Below are 26,629 nucleotides of genomic sequence, written 5' to 3'. Positions count from 1 at the left end.
ACATGTCTTATGTCCTCAGATTTCCAGCTTTTCCTGTCTCCATCGAACAACATCAAGGAACTTCCCTACCGGTTGAAAATGCGCTCCCAACATGGTTCGACGAGTTGTTCGCCTTTAAACTACGTTATTTCTACAGTCGGGAATCGAAAAAGTTACCCAAGCGTTGCTAGACTGTTGTAAATAGTGACGAAGAAAACACTGTTGATGAGTAAAGTCTCTGTTATGTCTGCCTGTTTACTGAACTTACGGAAAACGCTACGATTTTATCCACCAACCCAACAAGAATATCCATCTGTACGATCTAAGGATAGCTTTGTCATCCAAAACAAAGAATCGATACGTACAAATACTAAACGGATTTTAGGGGCTTTACGGTGTTCCTCGCAAAGAAAATGTTCCAGTCATGGGTTATTAAACGTTTCTTCACTGTTTCAGCAGTATAGTCCACAAAAGACGTGTTAAAGTATAGGAAAAGCTGCTTATTTAATCGTCCTGTTGATCGAACCATTCTTGAGAATCATTTTATTCGTCTGCACTTCAGCCGGCCGGGGTGGCCGAGCGGTTCTAGGCTCTACAGTCCGGAACCGCGCGACCGCTACGGTCGCAGGTTTGAATCCTGCCTCGGGCATGGATGTGTGTGATGTCCTTAGGTTAGTTAGGTTCAAGTAGTTCTAAGTTCTAGGGGACTAATGGCCTCAGAAGTTAAGTCCCATAGTGCTCAGAGCCATTTGAACCATTGAACCTCTGCACTTTGATTTCAGTACTCTACAAGGGGAGTCACGGTAGCGAGTAAAATCGACCTTCAAACTAAAAGAGCACACAATTTTCAACGTATGTAGTAATTTGGATTGTCACAATCGTCTTACACGTTTTATTTTTTGTGTAGTGAACTAAATTGTGTACCGTTGCTTGGATATCGGTTTTACCTGCTACCAGGCCACCCCCTTATAGAGTATTGAAATATAAGTACAAAGGGAAACAACGACGTGATTTGCTTTTATGTTGTATTTATTTGTGCACACTGTAAATACTCCGTAAAAATTTATACCTTCCCAAAATTTATTTGCTCCTAAAAATGTTGCAGAATGGATGTTTTTCGGTAAATTTGGTAATGTAGGTGATATTTAATGACGTGGACGTCATCAGAGTGGTTGTTATAGAATAACTTTGGAGCGAGCCAGTTGCAGTGGGTAATGGAAAGGTGGACAGGTCTATGTTGTATTGTACTGTATGCATTGTATGTTAACTGGGGACCTAGAAACGACGGAGAGGCTTCGTCCCCGCCGCAGCCGCAGTGGTCCACAACCCCACGACGACTACCGCAGTCCACCCCTCCGCCGCCCCACACCGAACCCAGGGTTGTTGTGAGGTTCGGCCCCCGGTGGACCCCTCCCCCCCCTCTGTAGCTGTTGTCTGTATGTGCCTAAGTTAGCCGGCCGCGGTGGTCTCGCGGTTCTAGGCGCGCAGTCCGGAACCGTGCGACTGCTACGGTCGCAGGTTCGAATCCTGCCTCGGGCATGGATGTGTATGATGTCCTTAGGTTAGTTAGGTTTAAGTAGTTCTAAGTTCTAGGGGACTGATAACCACAGCAGTTGAGTCCCATAGTGCTCAGAGCCATTTGAACCATTTGTGCCTAAGTTATGAAATGTAGAAAAATGTAAGCCAGCTTGACACAGTCACGTCGTTTAAATACTTGATATAACGTTGCAAAGCGATATTTATAACGGAACGAACATGTGAGAATTGTGGTAGGGTAGGTGAACGGTCAGCTTCAGTTTATTTGAAGAATTGTAGGACAGTGTGGTTCATCTGTAAAGGAGACCGCATATATAGGAGGCTACAGCAACCTATTGTTGAATACTGCTCGAGTGTTTGGGATCCGCACCACCCAGGTCGGATCAAACGAAGACATAGAAGGAATTCAGAGGCGGGCTGATAGATTTGTTATCGCACTCTCAAATGCTGTAGTGCCTGCTTATTACTTAAAGTATTTCCATGCTATCCATCTCCTATTAATGGCAACAGAAGTAACGGTGTTTTTATAGTTTTCATACAGCTACCAGGGACCGACTGCATGTCGGCAAACGTCGTAGTTAAGGCAGAAGGCGCATTGCCATTTACCTTGTTTGTGATTTAAATCAAATTTCTTATAATGTGTGGTGTAGTATAGCAAAGAAAATTTCCATCTCTGTCTGATCCCATAGATTTCTCTGTTCGTAGTTGCTGTCTCATATCAGGTCGTGATCGAACATGATCACGACACAAATAAATCAAGGCGGAATGCGAATTCTGTTCTTAATCTTGAGAACGCTACGTCTTCTGCAAACGATTTCAGGTGACATATAAACTATCACATACAGTACTTCAGTTTTTGAAAAGTCTTTGCTCTTCCCGCCAAGAAGTGGTGCGAAACTCACAACTGATTTCTGAATCTTCACAAGAGAATAGTAATTTAATGAAAATATAAATATTTTTTTAAAAGAAAAACACCACAAACACTTTTGAGAAAATTTGGAGAACCGACATTTGAAGCTTACTCAACATTTGGCGTAAGGACCTCGAAGATAAGATACGAAAAATTAGGGCTCATACGAAGACATACTTCGCAGTCCGCTTGATAATGGAAATAGGCCGAAAGAAATCTGTCGTGTAAAATACTAGAGAAACATTATCGCAGCTGGTTTCGAGCATTCATTTCCATAATGTCTTATACTGATGTATACTATGCTGCGGGCCCAACAGAAGTAAAATATTGACAATAGCGTCATACGAAGTAATGGCGAATATTCTGCGATTTCTACGCTTAAAGATTAAATTTTGCCGTCGCTCTATCTGCTAGTGGGACAGGAAAGGAAATCACTAGTAGCGGTACGGTGTACCCTCCATCACACACCGTAAGATGGCTTATGGAGTATGTATGTAGACGTATATTATGAACCTCTTGATTACGGTGCTACAGTGAGACAGCTACAAAGGACTGAGAGCGTACCTGCCAAGACTTTGTCCAGGTACTTCATCTTGCTGAGAGCGTCGTACGTGACGGCGCCACTCTCGGCGAGTACGGAGTCTATCTCGTTCTGCGCCTGCTCCTGGATTTCTGGGTTGACTGCCAGCTCGTAAGTGGCGAAGCTCATCGTTGTCGACGACGTCTCGAAGCCGGCGGTGTAGAACAGGAAGGCCTGCGCTGCCACTTCGTCCTCCGTCAGCTCTACAAAATTTCGTAAATCGAAGTTATTTAGTTAACACCTAAAAGAGTAAGCTCTACCGTTGCTGTTTAGCAACAGCTTTAGGAATGTCCTAGAAAGAATAAATATAATACAGAATCAAATTTTCTTAGCTTAGAATGGATTTGATTTTGTTACGTTTTTATTCATACCAGTGTCCATTTCAGGACATGGAGACAAGGGTAGAGGCAGGATGAGGGAGTTAGAAAGGATCCTTGTTGGTGAGATTCATCTGAAGTGTTGTAGCAAAACCATAAGAAATGTCAGCCTTAATGGCCAGACGGTTATTTGAAGTCGAATCCTAGATCAAAGCGGTTGAAAGAGCTACAGAATTTCATTACTTTTGAATACATTACGGGAAAGGCAGTGATCAATGTCTTACAAATATTTACTATTAAAAACAGTCTTGATCACGATTTATTTATCAAGGTGACCGGTTTCGACCACGTGGTCATCTTCAGACCATTGAGTAGGAACCTCTTTCTGTTGAAGAATCACCAACAGAAAGAGGTTCCTACTCAATGGTCTGAAGATGACCACATTAGTGGTCGAAAGCGGTCACCTTGATAAATAAATCGTGATCAAGACTGTTTTTAATAGTAAATACAGAATTGCAATCCAAATTATACCCAGGTAGCTCCACAGCTTGTGCCAAACTGGCATAGCTAGATACTCTGTATCTAATAATTATTGTCGTGGAAAACGACATATTTCTTTGGCTGTCAAAGACTACCTACACTATTAGAAGAAACCATTAAATGCATACACATTATAAAAATTTGTGTGTGTGTGTGTGTGTGTGCGCGTGGCCTCCTAAATCACTGGAACGATTTCGGCCAGATTTGGTACACATATTCTTTGCTGTCGGGAAACAATCGCCATAAGCATCTACCTAATAGAGTTTAGAAGATATGACGCCATAAACACAGATGCGTGAAAAACTGCCGCATTATGCTTGACGTTTAAATTTATTACTCATTTGCTACTGATACTATTCGCAACATGTTTCACAGACCGCTGAATGTACCTACAAGAACACATAGTTCGAGAGATATGACGTCATAAAAACTGAGATGCGCGAAAAGTTGCCCTATCATGCATGAAGTTTTAATGAATTTATTCTTTACTTGTAAGGAACTCTACAGTCGAGTCAAATTAACGAAATCCCTGACACCTGACAGCGCTTTTGGCAGCTTTCAACCACGAATCACAAACGGCTGGGGGCAAAAACAGTAGCAGTCTATAGAGCCAAGAGGCGCCGCTACTGAGACGTTTACAAAATCACGTTGTAGCTACGCGAAGCATCTGTGCTCAGCGAACAGAAACTGTCCGGAGTCGTGTTCCTTAAATTGGATACTGTAGTTATACATTTGTTACATTTCTACAATACGCATATTTCTTTTTACGACTGTTTCATAATTTCAAAAATGTTTACGTGATACGTAGAAATGAAGTATTTTCGATACTTCACTACAAACACATATCATTTTTTTGTTTTCGTTCCTGAAAAAAGTGCCGAAATGAATAACGAAGGACTGCCGCGTTTTTTCAGCTAGTGTTCAAAAAGAGGAAAATGAAAATAATGTGAATTTGACAAAAGAAGCATTGAGCCTTAACAACCCCTCCCCCTCTCCCCCTCTGATAGAAAAAGAGAGAAAGAAACTGCTTTTGCAGTGATTTTTTGTGCCGAGCAAGCTTTCCGTAATATTTTGACAGCCAACAATAGCCCAGAAATGAGTGGGTTAGCGGGTGGACTCTAGTTAAGCGTGCATTTCCAACGTTTTATTTATATATTTTTTGGCGAATTTAACCAAATCCACGTGGAAGTAACTAAATATGAGGAATAATCAATCTGTTTTCTAACCACGGTGACGTGATCTTCCGTTTCGGTAACTTTAGTATAAGTGGTGGTCTCCGCTGGTCTTTCTCTCTTTCTTTTCGTAAGCGTTTACGCGGTCTTAGATACTGATTTAGCTGTAATCAAGTTTTGTTGGTTTTATTTTTATGTAACTTTGTGGCCGGATGCCCTGACTGCAGCCGCAGTCATCAGTTATAGCTGTAAATATGAGTAAAGTTTTTGCGTCCCGTGTCTGCGAAGTGGATAAACTTTGTTCACTGTGTGATCGTATTTTAACCCTTGTATGATACGAAAAGTGGGGACTAGCCTAGCATATGTCTAAACGAGCGTGGGAAACCGCTCAAAAGCCACGGTACGGCTGGACACTACAGCGCTTGTTGATGGCCCAGCCTTGAAATCTGCAGCAATTTGCGGAAGGGTTGCACTTCCGTCACAATGAACGATTCTCTTCAGTCGTCGTTGGTCTCGTTCTTGCAAGATCTTTTTCCGGCCGCAGCGATGTCGGAGTTTTGATGTTTTATCAGATTCCTGATATTCACGGTACACTCGTGAAATGGTCGCACGGGAATTGCTACGTCGGAGTGCTGTGTCCCATCGCTCGTGCGCCGACTATAACACCATATTCAATCTTAAATTTTAGTAACCCGCCATTGTAGCAGCAGTAACCGATCTAACAACAGTTGTTAACCTGCCATTGTAGCAGTAGTAACCGATCTAACAACCGCGCGAAGACAATTTTCTATTATAAGCGTTAACGACCGCAGCGCCGTATTCTGCCTGTTTACATATCTCTGTATTTGAATACGCATGCCTATACTAGTTTCTTTGGCGCTTCAGTGTAAAACTCCCTATTGTTAAATTTTACGAAGGGAAAAAGAGAGCAGGAAACAAAATTAGAGCGTCCGGAATGGACTTGACTGCACGCTGCTCACAGTAAGAAATTGCAAGATATGGAGCAATCTCTTTCTCATTTTATGGTGACGCATTTAAAAATAAAATCGCCTGACAAAACGCACCACCCATTTCCCTAATCGCACTGTTCTTAACGAAAATGCGAGTTTTGAAGAATTCAGTATGGCCTTGAAAGAATTATAAGTTTAGTCTTCTAAACGTTTTGAGGGGAATACCAATCTTACATCTGTTTTCGAGGTGCTTACGAGACCGCTTGTCTGTTCATTTGAAAAAATGGCTCTGAGTACTATGGGACTTAACATCTATGTCATCAGTCCCCTAGAACTTAGAACTACTTAAACCTAACTAACCTAAGGACATCACACAACACCCAGCCATCACAAGGCAGAGAAAATCCCTGACCCCGCCGGGAATCGAACCCGGGAACCCGGGCGTGGGAAGCGAGAACGCTACCGCACGACCACGAGATGCGGGCAACTGTTCATTTGAAATTGCACCTGTGTTGTGTACATAGTTCTGTGTAATCAGCTCGTACACAACTTTCCCACTAGAGGGCGCCCCGCTAAGCACAACAATGCAGGCGCAGCACTTGTCCGTCTCCGCACTACGAGATGGCGCTGCCTTAGATACGGACCAAATTCTGCTTCTGCCGATCCGCGTATTAATATGTAATGCAGCCAATGAGATTGCTGCTAACGTAGAACCATTTCTCCTTGCGGATCACACTCGTGCAGTCATACCTGAACGTGCGAGGTATTATAACGAGTGTACAGACTTCCGATTAGTCTGTCTGCATTTGTCTGCACTAGTCTGCACCGAACTGCATTTATCTGCACCAGTCTGTACCGGTCTACATTTGTCTGTACCAGTCTATAGTCAAGTTTCAGTCTGCACCTAATAAGATTACCATATTCCTGTACATAGCCATGATGATAAATGTATAGACACTTTGTCAAGTATCAGAGATATGTGAGAATAAGATTAACGTACCAAGACCAAAGGAACTTCAGATTGTCAATTGTAAATAGCATCCAGAATCAAGTTAAGTAAGGTTTATGCTTGTTATTATTTTAACAAATGTGTGTGAAAATTAATCAAGTTCTGTTTAAAGTTGGTCACCGTCAATCTGCTACTCTAAGTGTGCAAGTGGCATTTCTATCGTCTGACCTAACGGCCGAAGATAAACACGCAACGATAAGACCATGAGACATATTTCTGACACTTGCCTACTTCGTTAGAGTGACAAGTCAACTAATCTGATGGTGTGTGTACCGAAGGTCTTACAGTACGCACACCACAACCTGTGTGTGTGCCAATGGAAACGATTGATCTGCAATGTAGTTCCCGTTTAAAAGGCAACTTCTTCTAGGTTAAAACTGTCCAGCACCTCTACATTGCTTCCATCAGGAAGACTAACGAGGTTGGAAACTTGATAGAATATTTCGATCTGCTTATGTGTGTCAAAAACATTTTTCTATTATGAAGCTAAATAAGTCACAATAACGTGGCAACCTGAGTGCAAAAATCTATGAAACTGACTGCGTTTGTCCGTATGCCGACAGTTTGTACCACATAAAAATTTTATGTCTTCAGCGCGCCAATAATAATTAAATAATATTTAAAATTTGATCTGTGTTGTTGATAAATGTGAAATATAAAATCAAATCGTATGCACTGCGACTACACTGCCATTTAAATGCTCTTGAGCCTAATTCCTGACCGCCCCTTCCGTGCAGGACCGCAACTTCACTACATGCCAACGTGTACAACAATTGCCTTAACTACAGGAAGTGCATGAGTCCATTCGCTGAAGGACAGACTGATGCATTGCCATGGATGGACGTCACTTTGAGCTCCTCCTATGAACAAGCGTTCAGATATCAGAAAGTTTCCAGACCCATTTCTAATGGGCTAGTTATTCTTGTTTTGATGACTAGTACCACCTCTCAAAATATGCAGCACTTTTTTAAACATATGTAATACGTATGTAAAAAGTTTCCTAAATGTCGATATCTGCATTTAAAACTGTTTTGTGAAACATCTGGAAAACTACAAATCTGATTTTAAAAAGAAGTTGGAATAAAAGCTGTTCGTCTCGAACTGAGAGGGCAACTGCCTTGCCTTAATGGATACACCGGTTCCCGTCAGATCACCGAAGTTAAGCGCTGTTGGGCGTGGCCGGCAGTTGGATGGGTGACCATCCGGGGCGCCGTGCGCTGTTGCCATTTTTCGGGGTGCATTCAGCCTCGTGATGCAAATTGAGGAGCTACTCGACTGAATAGTAGCGGCTCCAGTCAAAGAGAACCATCATAACGACCAGGAGAGCGACGTGCTGAGCACACGCCCCTCCTATCAGCATCTTCAGCTGAGGATGATACGGCGGTCGGATGGTCCTGATGTCCCACTTGTGGCCTGATGAAGGGTACGAGATTTATGATGAGACGGAGTGCTCTCTTAGGGAGACATACAGTGACATCAAATTCTCCTCCCCCCGCTACCCACCCTACCCCACCCTCAGGAGACTAGAGGGAAGTCTTAGATAGGAACCCCCATTTTTTTTTATAGCGGATTCGGTTTCTCCGCGAAAAAATATGTAACTTTTGTAGATAATATTTTCTCGTTGGGTGATGGACCGCGCTATAGCAGATAAAAATCTAAATGGGTTACAAGCGCTGAAAAATGATAATACCCCAAGAAATACGCGTCAGTTTAGGAACCCAGGAGATCAGAAAGGCCGTTATTCTAAAAAATTCAATGAGAAATCGGTTCTTATAGCAAAAAAACTTGATTCTCCAGAATATAATGTATTACTTTGTCCATATTACTGGTGTAATTTATTTCACAGTTCCTGGGTAACTCTGAAAGTAGTTTCTAATTCATTGAATAAACCAGCAAATTGGTCCAACTGCTTCCCATCTTAGTAACAAATGCGACAGAAAGTACACCAGACTAAGTAAAGTATTATATTCTGGAGAATCAAATTTGATTGCTATTAAAACAGGTTTTTCATTAAAGATTTTAGAATAACCGCTTTCATAACATCTTGGGATCCTTATCTGATGTACTGGGTGATCAAAAAGTCAGTATAAATTTGAAAATTGAATAAATCACGGAATAATGTAAACAGAGAGGTACAAATTGACACACATGCTTGGAATGACATGGGGTTTTATTAGAACAAAAAAAAAAAACTAGAGTTCAAAAAATGTCCGACAGATGGCGCTTCATCTGATCAGAATAGCAATAATTAGCATAACAAAGTAAGACAAAGCAAAGATGATGTTCTTTACAGGAAATGCTCAATATTTCCACCATCATTCCTCAAAAATAGCTGTAGTCGAGGAATAATATTGTGAACAGCACTGTATAGGATGTCCGGAGTTATGGTGAGGCATTGGCGTCCGATATTGTCTTTCAGCGTCCCTAAAGATGCCGGTCGATCACGATACACTTGCGACTTCAGGTAACCCCAAAGCCAATAATCGCACGGACTGAGATCTGGGGACATGGGAGGCCAAGCATGACGAAAGTGGCGGCTGAGCACACGATCATCACCAAACGACGAGCGCAAGAGATCTTTCACGCGTCTAGCAATATGGGGTGGAGCGCCATCCTGCATAAACATCGTACGTTCCAGCAGGTGTTTATCAGCCAGGCTGGGGATGATGCGATTCTGTAACATATCGGCGTACCTCTCACCCGTCACGGCAGCAGTTACAAAACCAGAATCACGCATTTCCTGTAAGAAAAAAGGCCCGATAACGGTAGATGTGGTAAATCTAACCTAATCCGTGACTTTCTCGTCGTGCAATGGAGTTTCCACGACAGTTCTAGGATTTTCGGTAGCCCAAATTCTGCAGTTGTGGGCGTTAACAGACCCTCGGAGCGTGAAATGAGCTTCATCGGTCCACAACACGTTACGCAACCAATCTTCATCTTCCGCGATCTTTTGAAACGCCCACACCGCAAATGCCCTCCGCTTCACTAAATCGCCAGGTAACAGTTCAAGATGCCGATGGATTTTGTACGGATAGCATCGGAGGGTACGCCTAAGTGCCAACCAAACAGTAAGGCATGGAATGCCGGTGCGACGAGCGACTGCACGAGCGCTGACTTTCCCGTGCATAGACGAACCCGCTACAGTCTCCCTCCTGAACTGTCTGCAGCATTGCGCCTTGTAGCTCGGTCGGCCACTGCGGGGTCTATCGTCTAAACAACCCGTGGCTTCGAACTGCGAAATCATTCTCGCCAGAGCTGCATTTGTCAACGGACCTTTACCCGTTCGAATCCCGTTCCTATGGCGATAGGATCGTAACGCTGAACTAGCACATTCCCCATTCTGATAATACAGCTTCACTTAAAGCGCCTTTTCAGGTACCGTCAACATGCTGCTACTGCTGGCGCATCTGATTCTCTATCTCATTACAGCTCCTTTTATACACGTTTGTCATGAGCAGTCACTGACGTTTTGCTGTCCAGTGCCATCTGTCGGCCATTTTTTTTTTATTTTGTTCTCATAAAACCCCATGTCATTCCAAGTATGTGTGTCAATTTTTACCTCTCTATCTACATTATTCCGTGGTTTATTAAGTTTTCAAATTTATACTGACTTTTTGATCACCCGGGATATTTCTTAAGATATTATAATTTTTTATTGGTTTTTAGTCCATTTTGATTTTTGTAGATTACAGTACCACCTGTCACGCAACGAAAAAAATGTTAAATTCAAAAGTCAAAAGTTACGTACATTTCCCGGAGAATCCGAACCCGCAAAAATAATGCGGGTTCCTATTTAAGATTTCAAAGTTAACGCCCCTCCGGCTCCATGGGTGTCGGGCAGGAGTGTCGAGTTTAGCGTCATTGGATGTCCCCTTAGAGACGAATAACTTTTATTTCAACTTTTTGTAGTTCCGATTCGTAGTTTTCTAGATATTTCCAAAAACCAGTGCCCCACCTCGTTGTGATGAAATCTAAATATTCTTTGCAGGACGTAAACAGTAACGATTTGTATCACGTTGCTTTAAGAAATCTTACTAAGCTTACGTAAATTATGAAATGGGGACAACATCTTTTAAGTAGCAACAGCACATTTGCAAGCAGACAATCAGTACTCACTCCATCCCTCGCCTCCATTCTTCTCCCCATCGACGGAGCCCTTGGTGTGTAGTTGAGTGAACAGGTCCATGAAGTCGTTTCTTTTTGTACCACTCTTCAGGCGCTGCTGTAGCGTTTCCTTTGCCATGTCATCGAAGTATTTGAAAATGTCCCTCCTACCTGCTTTGTATCTGAAAAATAAATGAAAATATGCTGAAACTAGTTTTGAAACCGGTACCGTGAAGAATGTGACAAGAGTGAAGAATGTGAAAAGAAAATCCCTTCCTAGACTGATACATTGTCTAAACTGAAAACAGTGATATTTCTGTGGGGTGATTTTGAACAATAGAAACAGACTGTGAAAGACTATTCTTAATCTGTCTTACTCCCCAGACTTAGGATTAGGCTATAACAGTACAGTAACACTATCGTTTTCTGACGCAATTGCACTGTATCGTGTGATATAAGAAGGCACTCAGTGAATTGTATGCCAGGATTTGTACAAACGATAGAAGTCGAATGATATCGAGTAGTATTAGCTAATTTCTAGTTGTTGCCAGTTTTATATAACAAACAGTAATATGGTTTTTTTGAAATGATCTGGATATTCAGCCAGGCGGCGTCGTGCAAATGGTGCGGTATTTCGGAAAACTGCCTGGTTGCCATCTTCAGGCGGCCCTGATGACTGACTGTCTTCTGGTCGCTTATCTGTCGAGCATACCTTGCTCAGCTTGTGCGCAGGTTAAACATTAGCATGTTATTTCTGCTACACCTCACGTTGTGATATCATGATTACCTGACTTGCCGGATGGTGAGTTGCTTGTCCTCAGTTTCTGCGGACAAAACTACTCTCGCACAAGGAGCGAATTGTCTTCAGGCAGCTACAGAGAAAATTATTCTCTCAGCAGGTCTGGCCAACGTGTTATCGGTATGTGATGTTGTCGGCGACCCAGTTCCAGGAGGAGCCGACTGGAGGATGACTCGACTTCTCACATGGAAGGCCCTTCCAGTGAGGTAGGACCAAAGAAAGACCCAGTGCGACGTCAGTATCCCGAGTTGAAAGAGCTTGCACACAAAGCCGTCGTGCCATATGGAGCCAAATGCCCTGGATACGTCGAGAAACACATCTCCAAGGTACTAAGGTACTCACTTGTTTCCAGCGCCCTTATCGCCGGTTCCATCAGCAGCAGCAGCAGCTGGTGAGAGGTGGAGTGGCCACTCCAAAATCTAAACTGCTTGTCTGGTATGATACCCTCTTGATTGATGTGCTGTATGCGCCTCTTCATGTACAGACTCTCGAGCACATTCTTGATGGGCAGAAGGAAGCTGATGAGACTATAGCTGGCTGCCTGATGTTGTTCCTTGTAGGTTTTTGAGATAACCACTACTTCCACATGCTTCCATGTGGAGGTATAGGTTCACGATCGATGTATCTTACTGAAGATATCGGTTAATGGCTGATGGATCCCTGGTGAACGGTTCTTGAGTAGGTGGGTTTTGTCCCCATCACTGTCTCCTGCCCTCCTGGAGTTCCAGTGGCCAGAGTCGCAGAGCTACTTCTTCGTCTGCGTTCAGTTGAATGATGTCTGTCTCTGCCCTGGATGCCAAGAAGGCGGGCAGGCGCCCTTCCACTCGACGGAGGTGATTCTCCTTCACTGGTTTGAAGTTGGCCACAAATGTGTCGACCAGCACGCTGGCCTTGGCATCTGGCCCACAGATGAAGTCTTGGCAGACCTGCAGTGGTGGGATGCGCTGCTGGTGACACAAAAAACTTTTGATAACTCTCCGTGTGCTGCTGTCATTAGGATTGTCTGCGCACACAAGATCTGACCAGTTTCAGTCCCTGTGCTCTTCAACGGCCACTTGCACCTCCTGCTACACGCGGCTGAGGCAGCGTTTCGTGTCTGATTGGTGGGTGGGCTGCCAGTCAGGGAACAGCCGGTCCTTCTCGGTGAGCGCCGCCAGCATGTGGGACGGGAGTTGGCTTGAGAAGTCTCGCGACTCTTGTGCTGCTCAGTGTTCTGCAGTTGAGAGAGGCTAGTAATGCGTCGGCCCCGACTTTATCAGGAGTGAGGTAAGTCGAGCGCTCGCCGTCCATGTTTCGGTAGTTTGGGCAGCTAGCTGACAGCTTTGCACCGATGACGTCCACGTCGAAATTGAAAGGGGCGTGATTCAATGACAGGATGTTTTGCGTCATGGCAGATTTGAATTGCCCTACAACCCACTGGAGGACAATGTAGAGCATCAAGTTACCTTCCATTAGGAATGTGGGTGCAGTTAACGACTGTGATATGACTTTCAAATTATAGAGGCCAGCAAACAGCCATCCTTTTCTTTCAGGCAAATCTAGATTTTGGCTAGTGCCTAGCCATTATCAGTGCACTATTTCATGATATCAATGCATGTCCTAGTACGTCAGTCCCCTGTTGTCTGGGGTCATTTCATTCAAGAGTAGTCTGTAACAGAAGCCCGAACAACAGGGGATGGACGTAGTGCGACATGCATTGATACTACGAATGAGTAGTCTTGAACGAACTGTGGCAGAAGCCCACACAACAGGGGACTGATGTACTAGGACATGCACTGATACAATGAATTAGTGCATTGATAATGGCTAGGAACTAGCCGAAAACTAGATTTCCTTAATAAAACCTGAAAGAAAAGGACGACTGATTGCTGTGCTCTATCATTTGCAAGCAATGTAGAACATGTCTGGCAGGCCTCTGCTGAGATAGCTGGTGGGGTCGAATGATCCTAGGGCGACAGCGCCGTTTCGTTGTACAGCGCGAGAAAAACGACGGCCACTGGCGAGAATTCCATTCCGTGCTCTTTCTGTTGAAATCGACCGCAATAAAAAGTCCCCACCCCCTCCCCCAACACCACGGCGAGCAGGGGGTCGAAGTCTGCCTCTTGGAGCAGTCCTCGTGTGGTCGGTGTCCACGACAAAGACTGTATTCCGGCAGTGGTGTTGACAGCCACCCCTTTGGTTGGTGTGACTAACTCCGGCAGATGGATTTGGTGATGCCGTAGTGATGTCTTGACATAGATAACAGTACCACCTCCTGCCTGTATGGTAGCACCTGTAGTTGACTGTCTGCACATTGACGCTGGGTTTGAAGAAATTTTCCTGTCTTCTGCTGGACGTGGTGTTATGTATCCCCAACCCTCCCTCCTGCTGTTGATAAAAAATGGTTCAAATGCCTCTGAGCACTATGGGACTTAACAGCTGAGATCATCAGTCCCCTAGAACTTAGAACTACTTAAACCTAACTAACCTAAGGACATCACACACATCCATGCCCGAGGCAGGAGTTGAACCTGCGACCGTAGCGGTCGCGCGGTTCCAGACTGAAGCGCCTAGAACCGCTCGGTCACAGCGGCCGGCTGCTGTTGATCATGAGTCCGCCGTGACCAGGCACTGCTTTGCTGCCGAGGTGGAGGGCGAAGTGCGCAGGTGGGGGTAAGAACGCCACTACCTCACATCCCTAACTGCCATAGTGTGAAATGATGCTGGGGTAGCAAGATGCAACTTTCAGGGTTTACTTAACGCTAGTGCTGTGGTTGTAGATTTGGTAGGCACAGGAGATCCAGTGTTATCGTCAGAATTTGGCAAAGCTTTGGAAGACTTGCAAACAAGCAAGGCAGGAGGCATAAATAACATTCCTTCGGTGTTTTTGAAATCTGTGGCTGAAGTGGGAACCAAACGATTATTTAGCTTAGTGTCCGAAACTTGTGGCAGAGTATGATCCTCACAATTCTGAAGATGACAACGGCAGAGGAATATAAGACTATCACATAATCAGCTTAATAGTATATGTATCCAGGCTGCTGGTAAAAGTAGTTTAGAGAAGAAGAGAAAAGAAAATTAAGGATTTGTCAGATGATGTAGTTCCAGCATTGTATGGAAATAAATCATGGACTGTGGGAAAAATGGAAAGAAAAGCAAATTGAGTTGGGGTTGAAACGTGCCGGGCTGAATCCTTGTATTAGTGCCACTTAAAGTTCATGTCACCCAGTAGATAGTGCGTAGTGTTCCCGACCTACCTTTCTTTGCTTATTCAATATTGTCTTCTCGGTATCTGCGTCCGTCTCACCTAAATCACACTGCAATTAAGAAGCCGGGATCCTAGATTACGTTTTCCAAAACCAAAAGTCTAGACCGTATTCATTGTTGAACACTTATGAAACCACAGTGCGATTTATTTGTTATCACTCACATACACAATATTCATGTGACCAGGCCTCTTAAACTTAATAATAGTCACATTAGGTAGGTCAAAAACTTCCAGTCTTTAAAAATGTTCACAATACGCGTTAAATGCTCAAAGCCGAATACAATTGCACGTTTTTGGTACCGACCGGAAAAGTTAAGCTTCTGTTTCAAGTATTATCACATCACATTCCGGCTCCGACTTGCCGCACTTTTGCTCCATGAGAGTCTGACCGAGAACTAACTGAGAACTGCACCAGCTCGGACCTTATATAGACGAGTGCTTGAATATTTGACTATTTCTGTTAATTATTATAGTTTATAAATTCCCAGGGTTAAAATGATCCTTTGTAATTGGTTTTGAAGGTAACTATTGGGTTTTATTATTTAAATAACATGAGTGAGCTGTATCAATTTAAATACGTAGAACTAACTTATGCATCTGCAGTGGGAATTCCCGACTTATAACCATGGCAGCCCTCTTGAACAATAATTTTTACTTATTCAAATTTACTTAATTCTTAATTAATGCACTTACAAAGTTGAGACTGGAGTCATTTTACGTAGAAAAATATAGTTGGCAAAAGTATCAAAACAGATCTCGGAATTATTCAGTAGTTTGGCCACAATTGGCACTGAAAGTCATACAGGCTACAGATTTCAAGTCTTAATATCTATTTAACTAATAGATTTCAGGTTAATTTAAACACTTTGCTGGAATCAGTAAAATTTAGGCTTTCTTTTGGATGCAGTCTTATAGCTAAATTCGATCTATTAGCTCATTCGAATTTTACTTAATATGTATTGCACAATATACGTCACTGTTCATAACTTTTAATAGGATGCATTTCCAATAAAACTAATTAGCTCATTACTTTCAGAATAGACATTACAATGTACTGAAATAATAGATTTTACTAGGGGAATTTTATTTAAACTATTTCTGAATTCTGTGCTGTGAGGCTGAAGGCCGCAGAATCTGTACTCAGAATCTGAGTAGTGAAAATGAAAAAAAAAAGTTAATTGCATAACTAAGTTACTAAAGGAGTGTAAAACCGAAACAGGATAGCAGTGGGCAGCCCTGCTTCGTTACAGGGTGTTATAGAGGGATAATGAAATTATCTGTAGAAACGCCAAAGAAAGGAATTTGTGGCAAACGCTGACTGGAAGCTGGCTGGAAGAAGACATAGGATGGTAGGGCACGTGTTAAGGTTCAAATGACTCTGAGCACTATGGGACTTAACATTTATGGTCATCAGTCCCCTAGAACTTAGAACTACTTAAACCTAACTAACCTAAGGACATCACACAACACCCAGTCATCACGAGGCAGAGAAAATCCCTGACCCCGCCGGGAATCGAACCCGGGAACCCGGGCGCGGGAAGCGACAACGCTACCGTACGACCACGAGCTGCGGACACGTGTTAAGGCACAACGGAATTACTTGCATGGTACTAGAAGGGAGTTGCAAAGGGTAAAACCGGTAGGGCAACGAATTGCGTTCCGTGTAAGAGCTGCAATGAGATGAAGAGTTGGATGCAAGAGAGGAAGTCATGGCAGATTGCATCCAACCTGTTGGAAAACTAACAACGCAAAAATGTAAAAAGCGCCGCCGTCGTGCACGTGCGTGGCTTACGTGAGGAGTTTCCAGATGTGCGGGGCAAACGTATCCATAAGGACTCGCTCGATCTGGGGTGGCTGTGGGCGGAAGAGCGCCCTCGCCCAGCGCCGGAAGTCGCAGTCGGGGTTCCGCTGGCAGTTCAGCTTGACGCCGAAGGCCAGCGAGCCGATCACCTCGGTCGTGTAGAGCGCGCACGCCTCTCGGAACTCGATGACGCTGCACTTCTGCGCCGCTACGGACAGCACCTCCACCATCTCGGTGCCGCACTCGTTCAGCGTCTGCGAACAAACGGGGCTTCAGCTGAGGCTCCCTGGACGAGACGACTGCGTCGCTCGCCTCTGTGACGCACGCCTCAGCAGCCCTGACACGCCTTACAATGCTACGCAATGACTAGATGGCAAAACGCAATCACACAAATGAATTTTTCTTGTCCTTGAATGAGGATACCTCAAGTCGTGTGTAAATTTACTGTCACGACTTTTACGCTGATGAGCCAAAATACACTACTGGCCATTAAAATTGTTACACCAAGAAGAAATGCACATGATAAACGGGTATTCATTGGACAAATATATTATACTAGAACTGACATGTCATTACATTTTCACGCAGTTTAGGTGCATAGATGCAGAGGAATCAGTACCCAGAACAACCACCTCTGGCCGTAATAACGGCCTTGACACGCCTGGGCATTGAGTCAGAGCTTGGATGGCCTGTACAGGTACAGCTGCCCATGCAGCTTTAACACGATACCACAGTTCATCAAGAATAGTGACTGGCGTATTGTGACGAGCCAGCTGCTCGGCCACCATTGACCAGACGTTTTCTATTGGTGAGAGATCTGGAGAATGTGCTAGCCAGGGCAGCAGTAGAACATTTTCTGTATCCAGAAAGGACCGTACAGGACCTCCAACATGTGGTCGTGCATTATCCTGCTGAAATGTGGGGTTTCGCAGGGATCGAATGAAGGGTAGAGCCACGGGTCGTAACACATCTGAAATGTAACGTCCACTGTTCAAAGTGCCGTCAATGCGAACAAGAGATGAGCCAGACGTGTAACCAATGGCACCCCATACCATCACGCCGGGTAATACGCCAGTATGACGATGACGAATACACGCTTCCAATGTGCGTTCACCGCGATGTCGCCAAACACGGATGCGACCATCATGATGCTGTAAACAGAACCTGGATTCATCCGAAAAAATGACGTTCTGCCATTCGTGCACCCAGGTTCGTCGTTGAGTACACCATCGCAGGCGCTTCTGTCTGTGATGCAGCGTCAAGGGTAACCGCAGCCATGGTCTCCGAGCTGTTAGTCCATTCTGTTGCAAACACCGACGAACAGTTCGTGCAGATGGTTGTTGTCTTGCAAACGTCTGTTGACTCAGGGATCGAGACGTGGCTGCACTATCCGTTACGGCCATGCGGATAAGATGCCTGTCATCTCAACTGCTAGTGATACATGGCCGTTGGGATCCAGCACGGCGTTCCGTATTACTCACCTGAACCCACCGATTCCATATTCTGCTAACAGTCATTGGATCTCGACCAACGCGAGCAGCAATGTCGCGATACGATAAACCGGAATCGCGATAGGCTACAATCCGACCTTTATCATAGTTGGAAACGTGATGGTACGCATTTCTCCTCCTTACACGAGGCATCACAACAACGTTTCACCAGGCAACGCCGGCCAACTGCTGTTTACGTATGAGAAATCGGTTGGAAACTTTCCTCATTTAAGCACGTTGTAGGTGTCGCCACCGGCGTCAACCTTGTGTGAATGCTCTGAAAAGCTAATCATTTGCATATCACAGCATCTTGTTCCTGTCGGTTAAATTTCGCGTCTGTAGCACGTGATCTTCGTGGTGTAGCAATTTTAATGGCCAGTAGTGTATTATGACCACCTAATTAAAAGTGTGTTGGTCCACTTCTGGAACGCAATTCGGCAGAGTATCTGTGTGGCACAGATTCGAGGAGCACTTGATTCCAGAGGTTTGTGGCACCAGATGCATTCGCACAAGTCACACACTTCCCGTAAATCACGGCAGTGGGTTTGTGGGTACGGGGCTGGCGTCCGATAGCGTCCCACTTGGGTTTCGTCGTATTCAGATAAGCCGAATTTGCTGGCCAAAACATCCACGTGCGTTCACTGTCATGCTCCTCAAAACCATTGCAGCAGGATTTTCGAACTATTCGCCAGTTTTAAGTTCACTGACGTGGGTCGTCGTAGAGTAATGCGTTTAAGTGATCTACATCATACCTCGAAAGTCTTTTCCTGAACGTGGAGATTAACTAGTATCAAAATGATCCTGCTTCAAACGAGAAAACCATTTTCTCGTTGTGCCCTGTCCAACGCCATTATTCTCATACTTCTGGCTGCCTCCGTTGCTGACACCCCTCTATTGAACTTTAAAACAAGAATATGTCGGAAATATTCCTGTTTCTCCACTTGGCATATCATTAGCGTCCTGAACTTCACTCACTATCCAAAGATGACAATATGTAAACTCAAATAGCAACAGTGAACTACAAATAAAAATGAGAATCGATCAATAAACCCATAGCAACCAGAATACCAACATGCAAAACAAAAACGCTACGAACTTAGGTGCCGAACTAATACACTGGACTTAATTTGAGGCCGGCCGGGGTGGCCGAGCGGTTCTAGGTGCTACAGTCTGGAACCGCGCGACCGCTACGGTCGCAGGTTCGAATTCTGCCTCGGGCATGGATGTGTGTGATGTCCTTAGGTTAGTTAGGTATAAGTAGTTCTAAATTCTAGGCGACTCATGACCTTAGAAGTTAAGTCCCATAGTACTCAGAGCCATTTGAACTTAATTTGAGGAAGAAATTTCTGAGGACGTACGTGTGGAGCACAGCATTTGAAAGTTATTTGCTCTGACCCGATCGTTCGTTCGTTCATGAGCACTAAAATGTTTGCCTGTTTTTTACTCAAAACTTAATTTACTGTCCTCTGTTAGCACTACCAAAACCAAACTATGCGCTGCCCCAAAAAATTGAAACACTGAAATTACGTAGCAACACTATGAAACACACACTGTTCACTGGCCCAATAAAATTTCAATTACAAAGAAAATTTTTAGAATTTGCGCACTGGAAATGTGAGATGAGAAGCGGAAGAACCAACAAAATATGGAAAGAATCTCACCTGAAATATTACAGCACAATCAGCAACAACAGTCCAGCATGAAGGAATGGGGCCAGCAAAAGTATGCTAAAGTAAAACTTAAATGCTGGGAGAAAGATTGGGATGATTTTCTCATACCAAAGAAAATTCTTATTTGAAATGAAAATTCTAATCTGTTCATTACACTGACGACACTGTATTGTAAACTCTTATTTCATAAGAACGTAAAACTCACAGGAAACCAAAATCTTTACTTTCTTTACAAAAGTCTTACAAGACAATGCATTTACGATTATGCAAATTGAAATGAATTAAGCTGAAATGACTTAAACAGAGGTGGAGAGGTGGACTGTTCTAATGCAAGAATCACTAACGGTATCAGTATGCACCGGCAAAAATTATTACCTTGAAAACATATCCATAATGCAATTCTATTCTATCTGTTCCATAAATGCTGCGTCTGTACGTCCTTAGATCGGGTTAATAATTCACAACAATTTTCTTCAGCAAAATCCTCCTCCAACATGCACTACACTAAAACTTCTACCAGCTTACTCCAAACATGGGTACAAAGAAGGTAACTGCGAAGAAACCATGGGTAACAGAAGAAATGCCGGCTTCGGTGGCCGAGTGGTTCTAGGCGCTACAGTCTGGAACCGCGCGACTGCTACGGTCGCAGGTTCGAATCCTGCCTCGGGCATGGATGTGTGTGATGTCCTTAGGTTAGTTAGGTTTAAGTAGTTCTAAGTTCTAGGGGACTGATGACCTCAGAAGTTAAGTCCTATGGTGCTCAGAGCCATTTGAACCATTTTTAACTGATCCCTGCTATATCTAGATTGAGGCTTTGCATTTCCCTTTTCAGATTTTCTGATTTCTCTACCACGTTCAAGATTCTGACATTCCACGCCCCGACTCGTAGAACGTTATCCTTCCGCTGATTAATCAATCTTTCTTTCATGGTAACCTCCCCCTTAGCAGTCCCCTCCCAGAGATCAGAATGGGGGACTATTCCGGAATCTTTTGCCAATGGAGAGATCATCATGACACTTCTTCAATTGCAGGTCACATGTTCTGTGGATACACGTTACTTGTCTGTAATGCAGTGGTTTCCATTGCTTTCTGCATCCTCACGCCGTTGATCTATGCTGATTCTTCCGCCTTTAGGGGCAGTTTCCCACCCCTAGTACAAGAAAGTGCCCTGTACCTCTGTCCTCAGACATTTGCCAGAATGAGCGTGACTTTTTATGCAGGAAGTCTTCGGCCGCCAATGCTGATTATTAATCAAAATTGAAGCAGCGGCGGGATTCGAAACCGAGACGAAGACATTTTGATTATGAATCTAAGACGCTCACCTTTCTGAAACTTGGTGAGTTACTCCTCAGGCATGTCCTCAAGTAGTAATAGGCCTACTTTTTTATTTTAATTTATTCATTAGTTGTTGCAGAATACAGACCAAAAACATACTTCAGTACCACATCTTTGTTTCAGGCGTCTGCTGTTTTTCATTTTATCATATATCAGAAAACTGTGGTACTACCTCCTGCACAATAGCCTAAAAATTAAGAAAATTGTTAGTTTTCTTATTTCAAATAAGATTTGCAGACTGCAGGACTTCCGTCATGGACACACTTCAGATGGACAGGGCAACTTTAACTCCTCCGATGGGGGGGTTTCATGATGCCTGAATTTCTTCTTAAAAAATTAGAAAATGTTGTCCAAGAGTCAATAGACAATGTACAAAAAGATCTACGTTGATTTATTCATTAGTTTTGCCAAAAAATTCGTAAAAAGTCTTACACTATAGGGTGAGTGAGGAAAATGGACCCTAAGTCCAGTATTTGCTTAATGACCAATTGCCTGGTTAGTGGAGAAGTTGAGTCAGCCCTGTGAATGCTCACCCCATTCTCAGTGGCACACAGAATTTGATTTTTACCTTGGGAATTAACCAAAGAGTTACACTGGAGGTATAGATGTTATGTCAGTCACGCTGGATTGGGTTTGACAAAAATTCGTACCCAGGTCTGTCATATGTAGAATTCCAACAGAAATCACTTTGGTCCTTAAAACACAATGAAGTGAAAATCTAAACTATTGTGAGGCAACATTTTACGGCGTGAGTTTTTCCATCAGAGTTACAGATAGCTTGTCAGTGCACAAGAGACATTATAGCTTAAATTAAATGTTTTATTTTATAACATAGGTAGGAATGACGGGAGTGGAGTTTAATTATTGATTTTTTGTTCGTATATATCAAAAAAGCTGCTGTTGAACACTCTAGAGAAAGAGACGATCCGAGGAAACAATGAGAATACCATCTGGCTGTGAGCAATAAAAACTTGAGAGACAGAGAGAGAGAAGAGAATTAGCTACAGTTTAATTACGTCTCACTGGCCACGTTCTAAAAATGTATAATGTTCTTTAGTTTAGAGGTATAACAATGATATACAATTACTGCGATTGTAAAAGTGAGATGGGCATTCAAAACGTTGTTCGAGATTGTAAAGATGTATCGTGTAATTTGTTCTAGATGCAATACGGGGCACATTACTGAAAGGAGCTATTATTCATTGTTCAGATTGCTGGCTGTTATTTAAAAAAATATATATAGAGAAATGCATATAGGCCTTTGGATTTTCCGTAAGGTGTATCTCTACAGCTACATCTACGTGATTACTCTGCTACTCACAATAAAGTCCCTGGCAGAGGGTTCAATGAACCACTTTCAAGCTGTCTCTCGACCGTTCCACTCTCGAATGGCACGCAGGAAAAACGAGCACTCCAATTTTTCTGTGCGAGCCCTGATTTCTCTTATTTTAACGTGATGATCATTTCTCCCTACGTAGGTGGGTGGTAACAGAATGTTTTCGCAATCGGAGGAGAAAACTGGTGATTGGAATTTCATGAGAAGATCCCGTCGCAACGAAAAACGCCTTTGCTTTAATGATTGCCACTCCAATTCACGTGTCTCGCCTATTTCGTGATAATACAAAACGAGCTGCCCTTCTTTGTACTTTTTCGATGCCATCCGTCAGTCCCACCTGATGCGGATCCCACACCGCACAGCAATACTCCAGAATAAGGCGGACAAGCGTGGTGTAAGCAGTCTCTTTAGTAGACCTGTTGCACCTTCTAAGTAATCTGCCAATGAATCGCAGTCTGTGGTTTGGTCTACCCACAATATTATGTATATGATCGTTCTAATTTAGGTTATTTGTAATTGTAATCCCTAAGTATTTAGTTGAATTTATAGCCTTCGGATTAGTGTGACTTATCGTGTAATCGAAATTTAGCTGATTTCTTTTAGTACTCATGTGAATAACTTAACACTTTTCCTTACTCAGGGTCAATTGCCACTTTTCGCACTATACAGATATCTAAAGCATTTTGCAAGTCGTTATCATCATCTGATGACTTTACAAGGCACTCAATGACAGCATCATCTGCAAACAATCTAAGACGGCTACTGAGATTGTCTCCTATGTCGTTAATATAGATCAGGAACAATAGAGGGCCTATAACACTTCATTGGGGAACGCCGGATATTACTTTTGTTTTAGTCGATGACTTTACGTCTATTACTATAAACTGTGGCCTTTCTGACAGGAAATCACGAATCCAATCGCACAACTGAGGCGATACTCCGTAGGCTCCCAGTTTGGTTAGAAGAAGCGTGTGAGGAACGGTGTCGAATGCCTTCTCGAAATCTAAAAATATGGAGTCAATTTGACATCCCTTGTCGATAGCACTTATTACTTAATGAGTATAAAGAGCTGGTTGTGTTTCACAAGAACGATATTTTCTGAAACCGTGCTGACTATGTGTCAATGAATCGTTTTCTTCGAGGTACTTCATAATGTTCGAACACAGTATATGTTCCAAAACCCTGCTGAAAATCGACGTTAGTGATATAAGCCTGTAATTCAGCGGATTACGTCTACTTCCCTTTTTGGGTATTGGTGTGACTTGAGCAATTTTCCAGTCTTTAGGTACGGATCTTTCTGTGAGCGAGTGGTTGCATGTAACTGCTAAATATGGAGCTATTTTATCAGCATACTCTGAGAGGAACCTGACTGGTATACAATCTGGACCGGAGGCCTTGCCTTTATTAAGTGATTGAAGCTGCTTCGTTACACCGAGGATATCTACTTCTATGTTTCTCAACTTGGCAGTTGTTCTTGATTGGAATTCAGGAATATTTACTTCGTCTTCTTTGGTGAAGGAGTTTTGGAAAACGGTGTTTAACAACTCTGCTTTAGTGGCACTGTCATCGGTGACTTCACCGTTGTTATCGCGCAGTGAAGGTATTGATTGCGTCTTGCCACTGGTGCCCTTTATACAGGGTGGTCCATTGATCGTGACCGGACCAAATATCTCACGAAATAAGCGTCAAACGAAAAAACTACAAAGAACGTAACTTGTCTTGCTTGAAGGGGGAAACCAGATGACGCTATGGTTGGCCCACTAGATGGCGCTGCCATAGGTCAAACTGATATTAACTGCGTTTTTTAAAATAGGAACCCCCATTTTTTACTACATATTCGTGTATTACGTAAAGAAATATGAATGTTTTAGTTGGACCACTTTTTTCGCTTTGTGATAGATGGCGCTGTAATAGTCACAAACATGTGGCCCACAATTTTAGACGAACAATTGGTAACAGGTAGGCTTTTTTAAATTAAAATACAGAACGTAGGTACGTTTAAACATTTTATTTCGGTTGTTCCAATGTGATACATGTACCTTTGTGAACTTACCATTTCTGAGAACGCATGCTGTCACAGCGTGATTACCTGTAAATACCACATTAATCCAATAAAAGCTCAAAATGATGTCCGTCAACCTCAATGCTTTTGGCAATACGTGTAACGACATTCCTCTCAACAGCGAGTAGTTCGCCTTCCGTAAAGTTCGCACATGTGTAAGGTGTCAGGCAAATCCAACACCTTCCATGAAAACCCTGACACGATAAGCAATTCCAGTAGTATGTCACATAGCTCCGAATAAATCCTGACATTAAATTAACCAAAATAATACGAGTAACGAGTGAGCAAATGGAATACCACAGACTAACACAAGAATGCCTAAATGCATGTCATACCTTCCAACCGTGAGACAGACGCAGTTCCGAGGGGAGAAACGAGAACAGAAGCCGAGAGCAGAACCGTGTTAAGCTAGAAGGCCCTACGATAAGGGACGGACACCCACGTCGTCAGCTAACCACGAGGACCACCCCCCAGCCCACGTTAAAAGCTAGAGCCATCCAGAAGAACAGTATAGATCTTACGATTACTCTAAAAGGGCCACACCAGCCGCAAGTTTTAGCATGAGACTTTTTCGCGTCTCTGTTACGTTGCAAACTTTAAAAACATTGCCCCACCACTAAAAGTAGCCGACAGGACCACCCCCCAGCCCATGTTAAAAGATAGAGCCTTTCAGAAGAACAGTATAGATCTTATGATAACACAAAAAGGGCCACACCACCCGCAAGTTTTAGCGTGAGACTTTTTCGTGTCTCTGTTACGTCAGGACCACCCCCCAGCCCATGTTAAAAGATAGAGCCCTCCAGAAGAACACCATAGATCTTACGATAACACTAAAAGGGCCACGCTAGCTGCAAGTTTTAGCGTGAGACTTTTTCGCGTCTCTGTTACGTTGCAAACTTTAAAAACACAGCCCCACCACGAAAAGTATAACGTTTCTCATTGTATAGACAGAACTTTTGTAGGCGGAACTTAAGGTTAACATTGAGACCCTGATTGGTCAGATGAAAACACAGCCAGATAGTTTTTTTTAAACCAACTTTGGTAAATTGTAGTAACGAGAAGTTAGGGGGGAGTTGCTTCCGAGACGGCGAAGGTGGAGCTGCGCCGCCCGCTGCCCCTGAAGCTGCCTAACCAACGACAAGGTAATGAACGCACGCGATGCCGCATAACAGCGCATAAAGCTTCACTCAGAACTGCAGAAGTCTCATCTGTTATATCCCCGTTTTGCGTAATACTAGTGTCGATCGTCAATTAAAGCTCATGGTATTCACATTTGCTACTTACGTTAAAATCTGAAACGCGATGATTTTTCTGTTATATAATTATTGAAAAGCCACATCAGCCACTGTAATTTACGACAAGTTAGATAAGTAATTAAAGATAGTTGAGGGTCACTGTAGACCATTTTGATAGTTTTCTCTCTTGTGAAACTTATTTTAAACCTAGATTATAGATGTGATATGGCATAGGTCATCCTTCGATCCATTGTAGAACTTGGAAACCCATTCATGGAATATTCGTTCACATTCTTGTTGAAAGCAGTTGGTTTTTATCATCCTGTATTAAAATATTTCCTTTTATCAATAGTGCAATTTATAAACAATGTTTTGTGAGTAGAATAAAATTTCCAATAGTAAACTTAACTGCTTTTTCGACGTTATTTTACCAGCTAACTAAAAATAGGAAAGCCTTGAGCCCCTTCCACTAAATTTAGTTAGTATTAAGATTCTTTTACAGGGAGTGCAGTGGAGCTGACGCTGAAATCATTAAGTATTTGGTTATATCATCGCTA

General features: G+C 43.2%; 1 protein-coding gene and 1 pseudogene across 1 annotated transcript in view; one reads left to right on the top strand and one right to left on the bottom strand.

Annotated features, from left to right (window-relative positions):
- The window catches only part of LOC124616134 (probable cytochrome P450 6a14), an 84,757-nt gene that overhangs the window by 18,942 nt on the left and 39,186 nt on the right, over positions 1–26,629 (bottom strand). Inside the window, exons 4-6 of the mRNA XM_047144408.1 lie at positions 16,936–17,198; positions 11,110–11,279; positions 2,990–3,208 (exon numbers count right to left, since the gene is read on the bottom strand). Of these exons, the coding sequence (XP_047000364.1) occupies positions 2,990–3,208; positions 11,110–11,279; positions 16,936–17,198 (652 nt within the window). The remainder of the gene's footprint in view (positions 1–2,989; positions 3,209–11,109; positions 11,280–16,935; positions 17,199–26,629) is intronic.
- On the top strand, positions 8,102–8,219 carry LOC124616826 (annotated as a pseudogene).

The sequence above is a fragment of the Schistocerca americana genome, chromosome 5 (genome assembly GCF_021461395.2).
Source record: "Schistocerca americana isolate TAMUIC-IGC-003095 chromosome 5, iqSchAmer2.1, whole genome shotgun sequence".
NCBI classification, from domain to species: domain Eukaryota; kingdom Metazoa; phylum Arthropoda; class Insecta; order Orthoptera; family Acrididae; genus Schistocerca; species Schistocerca americana.
Note: the sequence above shows the minus strand (reverse complement) of the source record. Positions and strands in the feature narration are given on the sequence as shown.